Here is an 8978-nt window from a genome sequence, read left to right as displayed (position 1 = left end):
CATCGATTGTACAGCGCTTTGGATAAAGGCGCTATATAAATGCCATCCGTTCACCATTTACTAAAAATATGTGGCACACCTGCACCGTGTATCTATATCCAGGAAATTAAAATTCTGTTCTCAGGGTCTCCCAAAAAAACCCCACCCACCCAGCCACCCACCCACCCACCAACCTACCCTCCCCGAATCTCCAATTTCTCAGTCCCAGACTGACTTTAAATCTAAGGTTAAGAAAACAGGGGCCCCCAAAGGAAAAATGTAAAGTATTCCTGGGGAGGTTTGTGTGCTTTGCACTTTCTCTGCAGACACGCGGCTGAAATGGAGATTAGATTAGGGGAACCCTCGTCTGACAGCACCCCAGACGTCTGTTTTCGTTCCCTCCTCTTGTCTGGGAGAGGAATGCTGCACAAACCCTTTCATTACTTCCTGGTACTCAATACACCTACCACCCGGAATGCATGTTTTTATATTTTACCCTTTGAAGAGTTTTTGGAGAAAAAAAAATAGTCTTTTTTTTTCAGAATTCCCAGCCAGTGTTCTCAAACTCCACTGCTTTCAGTCCAGCTGGGGGGGGTGGTGGTGCTAGGCAGTGTACTTGTGCATAACCAGAGGTATCATATCGCTTACATTTTCAAAATAAATAAATACATTGAATTTAACTTAACCTATTTCTGTCTCTCTTCCTGGTGTCATCATAAACACTTTTGAAGACTGTGTAGAGGTAGACAGTGGTAGAGGTACAGTTTAGCAGAGTCACAGATTTAGAAATGAGTTAGATAATCATAATTGCTCCACAACTAATAACAAATTATATTACAGTTATTTAGTTGATGCTTTTATCCGAAACCTCTCACAGTTGATTAGACTAAGCAGGGGACAGTCCCCCTGTGTGTATGTGTGTGCATTCGTGTGTGTGTGTTTGTGCTTGTGTGTGTGTGCCAATGTTTGTGTGTGGGTGTGTGCATATGCGTGTGTGTTTGTGCTTGTGTGTGTGTGCATACGTGTGTGTGTGTTTGTGCTTGTGTGTGTGCCTATGTGTGTGTGTGTGCATACGTGTGTGTGTTTGCCTATGTTTGTGTGTGTGCATACGCGTGTGTGAGTGTGTGTGTGTGTATGTGTGTGTGTGTGTGTGAGTGTATGTGTGTGTGTGTGTGTGTGTGTGTGTGAGTGTATGTGTGTGTGTATGTGTGTGTGTGTGTGTGAGTGTGTGTGTGTATGTGTGTGTAAGTGTGTGTGTGTGTGTGTATGTGTGTGTGAGTGAGTGTGTGTGAGTGTGTGTGTGAGTGTGTGTGTGTGTGTGTGTGTGTGTGTGTGTGTGTGTGTGTGAGTGTGTGTATGTGTGTGTGTGTGTGTGTGTGTGTGTGTGTGTGTGTGTATTACAGTTTCTCTAATGCCCTCGGGCCATTGCTCTGTCACATCTCAAGCCAAAAACCATCGGCGTCATTTCTGATTCCGCTCTCATTTGATAAACAAATTAATTTCCGTTGTGGAAGCCAGCATCCCTCAACCGTCACAACAGCCCGGCCCTTCCTTTCCCCACTGCGGGAAAACACCACCATGTCACTCCACACTTGCTTTACATTACATTACATTGTTGGCATTTGGCAGACGCTCTTATCCAGAGCGACATACAGTTGGTTAGACTAAGCAGGAGACAATCCTCCCCTGGAGCAATGCAGGGTTAAGGGCCTTGTTCAAGGGCCCAACGGCTGTGCAGATGTTATTGTGGCTACACCGGGGATCGAACCCCTGACCTTGCGGGTCCCAGGCATGGACCTTAGCCACTACGCTACGAGAAATCCCCGAGCAAACAGCTGCAAGTCGTGGAGAGTGTGAGGGACCGGCCAGGGGTGAAGCCCCTGGAGCTGATTTGGGGTTGAGGGCCACTCTCTGTGGCTCTGTGTCTCTGTGGCTCTGTGGCCAGACATTTAACTCTGCTCTTAGTCTTTTCCCCCTCGCTGTTAAAGGTACAATAGGTAATTTCGGACTTCTAACAGTCAAGAGAGGAACAGCAGCAACAAACACCTTCAAACCACAACACTGTTTATCCCTCCCCCTTCTCTGTAAACGCGCTGACGTTGAAACGCCATTGGCTGTGGAAATTAGAACCAATTTTCAACCAATGAGCTTGAAGTATTGTACAGTTATAGAATGTTTTGGTACAGAGTGTCGGGCCGTCAACAGTATATTTTGAAACCCGAATTTAAGGACTATAAACACAGGCAGTGTGTACGTAAGCGTGTGCGTGTACGTAAGCGTGTGCATGTACGTAAGCGTGTGCGTGTACGTAAGCGTGTGTGTGTACGTAAGCGTGTGTGTGTACGTAAGTGTGGATTCTTGCCTCCTGTAGTATTGCCTCATTTTTGTGTTTATTAATTGTACAGCACTTTGGTTGACGGCAGTCGTGCTGCGTCAGACTTGACCCGTATGTTTGTGTGCACAGAAAATTGCACTGTGTACAGAACTCTGAGTTTTGCTTGGCTGAGCTACTCACACTTGCACCTGTTCACACACGCACACACACACACACACTCACACTCACGTGCACATGTATGCACATACACACACACAGGTATGCACACACACGCACATACACATACATGCACATACACACTCACACACACACACACACACACACACTCACGTGCACATGTATGCACATACACACACACAGGTATGCACACACACGCACATACACATACATGCACATACACACGCACACTCACACACACACGCACACACACACACTCTCACAAACACACACACACACACACGCACACACACACAAACACACACACTCACACTCATGTGCACGCACGCGCACATCTATCAGGTCCTGAAAGGACTGCACGATGCCCTGGAGCTCCGTAAACAGGAAGCTGCAGGAATGTCACACACATCAGCTGTGTTCTCGTGGCTGGGTTGGGTTGTTTTTTGTGAACCCCCGGGCCAGCTGGGTGTGTGTGTGTGTGTGTGTGTGTGTGTGTGTGTGTGTGAGCCGGTGTGCTCACGTGGAGGTACGCTGGTGGGGGCTCTGTCGTCTCTGTGGACTCCTGGGCTGTGTCATGGCTATCTTTAGCCCAGGTCCCGGTGTTTGACTCCAGCTGACAAGGGTGGGAGAGAGAGTTTAACTGCAGTTCCTCTCTCCCTCTCTCTCCCTCCCTCCTTCTCCCTCCCTCCCTCCCTCTTCCCCTGTTTCTCCCTCCCTCTCTCCCCCATTTCTCTCCCTCATGCTCTCCCTCTCTTCCCCTGTTTCTCTCTCCCTCCCTTTCTCTTCCTCTCTCCCTCCCTCCCTCTCAATCACTCCGTGAGTTGGGCAGTTAGCGGAGATTATACTGACTGAGTGCCGCGTTCCGCCCCTGGTTCCCTCCCGGAGGACAGGCCCAAATCTTTATCCTGATATAGGGGGGATTTCCTTCATGAGCGCAGGCCAAAAAGCCTTCCTGCAGCGTTGTGGAACTTGGAAGGCTGTGTGTGTGCAGGTTTCCATTCCCACTAATTACTGCTGCCTTCATGATTACAACAACTAATTCAGCCGTGTGCCTCTAACTGCCTTAAAGCACAGAATAAACGCAACACAAATGACACAATTCACTTTATTTACCTGTAGCCCTCATAAAGAAAGAGGGATTGTGAGTTGCGTAGAGTGCGAAGGGTTAATTGCTGTTCTTGTTTTTTTTTTGTCTTTCAAAGTGGTTCTTGAACTTTGGATAACCCATCTGCCCATGCATGCTTTTTTTTTTTTTTTTGTGATTGGTTGGTGTTTGGAGTTTGTTACTTTGTTAAAAACAATCATTCCACGGTCAGTGTTGCTTAGATTTCCTCCGCATTCTGACATTTGGTGTGAAATTCCAGCAGTGATTGTTACATCATACATGTTCAGTGGAGAATGTTCTAAATCACACATATTTGTGATCTCACACCTTAAAGGGTTAAGTTATCTTTGTAGAGTCGATGCTGGTCAGTCCTGTGGATTTTGAGACTTATGAACATTAATATTTTTCAAGTGGACTGTGTGTGTGTTTTAGTCATATCACAGTGTGTTTGTGTCTGAATGGGTTAAGGGAGGGGATGTGTTTGTCAGCAGTGTTTACTTTTTGAGAACATGTCTTGTCATTATGTGTTTTAAAATACGTTGGCGAAGACAATGCTGGTTTGTGCCATGCAGTTACGGACAGACAGACAGACAGGGAGAGGAAATGAGACTGGCAGGCAGACAGAAGGAGAGAGAGAGGGAGAGAGAGAGAGAGAGAGGGAGGGAGAGAGAGAGGGAGAGAGAGGGTGATGATGTGGCGGTGGGAATCTGCCTGTTCCTTGCGGTCGGGTTACGGTAACTCTGGCCTCTGGTTTGGGAATGGAGAGGAGCCACGAGGTCAGAGGTCACTGCCTCAGGTCTTTATTTAGCCCGGCGTGGAACCCGGGATTTGGCGTGATGACGACGCGCTGCAGACCGTGGTGAAGTGCTGTCGGCCAGCTTTACTGCCACCCACAGCCACGGCAGTCCAAAACAACCACACTCCCGATTCACGAGCCCTGTGTCCTAAAAGCAGGGCGAGAGGTTATTCCGTTGTCATTGTGTTCTGTGTTCTAAAAGCAGTGTGAGGGTTCTTCCGTTGTGATTGTGTTCTGTGTTCTAAAAGCAGTGTGAGAGGGTTCTTCCGTTGTGATTGTGTTCTGTGTTCTGTGTTCTAAAAGCAGTGTGAGAGGGTTCTTCCGTTGTGTTCTGTGTTCTGTGTTCTAAAAGCAGTGTGAGAGGGTTCTTCCATTGTCATTGTGTTCTGTGTTCTACTGGTGGACTGCACATTGATTTTCAGGATGAAGCCGGTTGGGTGTCTGCTGGTAGCTGTTGTCCATTCAACACGTCAGATCTCGAGTCCAGCGTTTATACACACGCTGGGCCCTCTCTCTCTCTCAGCTGACTCATAAATCATTGCTATGGAAACAGTCATTTAATATGTCACCCGTTGCTTTGATTTCGGCTTGCAACGGAACATTCTAGACTCGTCTCACCCGCTCGCAGCTTGGATCCGGGCATGGCACGAGTCCTCCCAGCATGCATCACAGTGCTGCTGGTGTTGGGAAAGGTCGTGACCTTGTTGTATCAGTAGGACAGACCCTGATATCGACTCTGTCCGTCAGGCCCAAACCCCAGGGCTGGAGCAGATAAGCGATAAGCCTTCTGAATCCCGCCTGTAGGGCTTATTCCCTCCACCTGAGATTGAGTGTGTGCGTTTTACACTGTATTTTTATGAAATGCACCTTACACACGACTGCTGGGCGATATTGCTGGCAATATCTTATACAGTATCTTATACAGCAATATTTAGCTCAAGTCCACAGCTGGCCTGGGTCAAATGTGTGCTGCACGCATAAGTGTTTTGGATTCAAATACTTCTATCTGTTCTATTGCCCTTGCCCGGTGCGACCGAGAGGACCAGGAGGCTTTTGCTCTTTTTCGAGAGCATTTCTTAGGTTCCCAACACACCAGACAAGCTCAGTAAAGCGCAGAAAATTATTTGAATCCAAACCATGACATGTTGGGCCCAGGTCTGGTTCACAGACCATTGCCGAAGGTATACATTGCTGAACCCAGGGTCAATGCACCCTTCTTTGCACTCTCAGAAATAAAGGTAAAAAGTTGTTGTAGGGGGACACCCTATAATTGTGTAGTGGGGTTAGCTTGCCTAGTCTCAGACTCAGAATCTCTTAACTTGTGACACTTGCATAAAGTTGTACCTTTAGCTGACAGTGTGTAACTAAGTTCTGCCACTGTTACAGGGAAAACATTCTCACTATTACCCAAAGAGAACATAGCGGTTCCTCGCGTGCCGCTTTATATCTGAGACGGTGGCGGCAGCTGTAGCCTGTGTGTAGCACATGTCTGTAGTGTGGCTAATGCCTGTGTGTGTGTGTGTGTGTGTGTGTGTGTGTGTGTGTGGGCAGGAAACGACCTCTTCCTGGTGGCGGTGCATGAGCTGGGCCACGCCCTGGGCCTGGAGCACTCCAACGACCCCACCGCCATCATGGCTCCGTTCTACCAGTACATGGACACGGACAACTTCAAACTGCCCTACGACGACCTGCAGGGCATCCAGAAGATCTACGGTAAGAACCCCACACCCCTAAACTCACACGCACACTGATACACTCACACACACACTCACACTAACTCACTAACTCACTCACACACACACACACACACACTCACACACACACTGATACACTCACACACACACACACACACGCACTAACTCACTCACACACACACACACACACACACTCATGAGTGTGCACACACACACACACACACACACACGCACTAACTCACTCACACACACACACACACACTAACTCACTCACACACACACACACACACACACACTCACACACACACTGATACACTCACACACACACACACACACACGCACTAACTCACTCACACACACAGACACACACACACACACTCACACACACACACACGCACACACTCACACACACACGCACTAACTCACTCACACACACACACACACACACACTCATGAGTGTGCACACACACACACACACTCACACACACACACGCACACACTCACACACATACTCACACACTTACAAGTGCACACACACTCACACACTCTCACACACACTCACACAGTAACACACACTCACACTCTCACACACTCTCACACACTAACACACTAACACACACACTCTCACACACTCACACACACACTCACGAGTGTGCACACACACAGTGAGAAATGCACACACACAGAACAAAAACTAAACCTCTTACACAGCATGCAGACCTGGGCATCACAGTCACATGTACCTGTGTGTTCTTGTGTTAATGTGTGTGTGTGTGTGTGTGTCTTTCTCTTTTTCTCACATGGGGTGTAACTCTTTCTCCACCTCTAATCTAGTTTCTGTTTCAGTCAGTGAATGAAATCCTTTTCTCTTTTTTTGTGCCCCCTTTTGTTTTGGCTCAGGGAGATAACTAGTGGAGTGACAATCGCTCCAAATGCAATCTGTCTCTCTCTCTCCGGGGGTTTTTGCTCAAAGTAGATTACCCCGCCGGCCTCCTTCCCCCGTCCGCTAATTCGCCGACGGGCTGGCCGAGCTCGGCGATGTGATTCCGCCAAGCTGGGCCTCTCCGCGTTTCAGCGTACCGCTTGGCTGGGACTGAGGAGAGCTGAGAGAGAGAGAGAGACGAAAAACAACCGTTTTAACCCTTTAAGGAACACAAGTATGAGATCAGAGTGTTGTAAACTGAACATTCTAATGCTGGTGTGACGATCACTGCTGGTGATGTCACAAATATATGATTGGAATGTTCTTATGTAACTGAACATTCTAATGCTGGTGTAACGATCACTGCTGGTGATGTCACAAATGTATGATCGGAATGTTCTTATGTAACTGAACATTCTAATGCTGATGTAACAATCACTGGTGATTGAAAGCAGTGGAGTTCTTGAACGCGGACATATAATTTAGAATAAAAACTGCTCTTCAAAGGGTTAAAGAACAGTTAAAGTCCATTCATGTTCATGTTCATCCTCATTAAATAATAAATCCCAGTCTTTCTCCCAGTCCAAAAGGAGATGCAATTTAGTTATCTTTCTTGGAAAGGTTGTCGGGCTAATGTAATAATAACACACATAGTCACCCTGGAATTTGATGTAATTGATACGGTTGTGATAATAACGGTGCTCTCGCAAATCGTTAATGCGCACCGTTAATTACTACGCCTAAACGAATATCACATTTGCAGAGTAATTATCGTCTCTCTTCCGAGAAGCTGGTCTGAGTGTGCGGCTCGTTTCTGAATTCAGAGGAACTCTGAGAGAGCTGGCCCTCATGCGGAGGGGTTTCTGTTTTCATCTCATGCGGTGGGGAGGCTTTGAAGCAGCATCAACACTTCCGGGGTTAGGGTTTGTGGTGTGGGTTAGGCTTAGTGGTCAGGGTTAGGGGATAGGGTTAGTGGTCAGGGTTAGGGTTATTGGTCTGGGTTAGAGTTAGTGGTTAGTGGTCAGGGTTAGAGTTAGTGGTTAGTGGTCAGGGTTAGGGTTAGTGGTCTACGTTAGAGTTAGTGGTTAGTGGTCAGGGTTAGAGTTAGTGGTCTTGGTTAGGGTTATGGTTAGTGGTGAGGGTTGGAGTTAGTGGTCAGGGTTACAGTTAGTGGTCTTGGTTAGGGTTATGGTTAGTGGTCAGGGTTGGAGTTAGTGGTCTTGGTTAGGGTTATGGTTAGTGGTCAGGGTTAGGGTTAATGGTCTGGGTTAGAATTAGTTATCAGGGTTAGGGTTAGTGGTCTGGGTTAGAGTTAGTGGTCTTGGTTATGGTTAGTGGTCAGGGTTACAGTTAGTGGTCTTGGTTAGGGTTATGGTTAGTGGTCAGGGTTGGAGTTAGTGGTCTTGGTCAGGGTTATGGTCAGTGGTCAGGGTTGGAGTTAGTGGTTAGGGTTAGTGATGGGTTAGTTTGTAGCAGTCATGTTGCTTGGTTGAAAAAGGTATCGGGTGGCGAGTGCCGTATGGGTTCGTTGATGTTGGCGTGTTGTAAAGTGCGACTCTGTTCTCTTCGCGCTGCGTTTCAGGGCCGCCCGACAAGGTTCCGCAGCCCACCCAGCCCCTGCCCACGGCCCCCCCGCCCCGCTCGCCCCCCTCCAGCCCCCGAAAGCACGACCCGCAGACCCGCCCGCCCCGGCCCCCGACGGGAGACCGGCCGTCCCTCCCCAGCGGCAAGCCCGACATCTGCCACGGCGGGTTCAACACCCTGGCCATCCTGCGCCGCGAGATGTTCGTCTTTAAGGTAGGAGGGCCCAGCGCGCCCAGTTCTTCTGCTTATCTTCAAATTCGGGATTTCGATGGAGCCACTTCATATTGGGCTTGGGACTGAAAGGGTTAATCATCCATTTGTAACTCATTGTCTAGGTTGTAATGCTCCATTTGTAACTAATCGTCTTGGCCGGAACGCTCAAGTTG

The 8978-nt window shown here is 48.2% G+C and overlaps 1 protein-coding gene across 1 annotated transcript in view; it reads left to right on the top strand.

Moving 5' to 3' along the window:
* Positions 1-8978, top strand: part of LOC133126729 (matrix metalloproteinase-16-like) — a 47284-nt gene that overhangs the window by 20988 nt on the left and 17318 nt on the right. Inside the window, 3 exon segments of the mRNA XM_061239067.1 lie at positions 5623-5630; positions 5944-6105; positions 8591-8805. Of these exon segments, the coding sequence (XP_061095051.1) occupies positions 5623-5630; positions 5944-6105; positions 8591-8805 (385 nt within the window).

The sequence above is a fragment of the Conger conger genome, chromosome 4 (genome assembly GCF_963514075.1).
Source record: "Conger conger chromosome 4, fConCon1.1, whole genome shotgun sequence".
Taxonomy (NCBI): domain Eukaryota; kingdom Metazoa; phylum Chordata; class Actinopteri; order Anguilliformes; family Congridae; genus Conger; species Conger conger.
The sequence above is the reverse complement of the archived record's forward strand: the minus strand, read 5'-3'. Positions and strand labels throughout refer to the sequence as shown.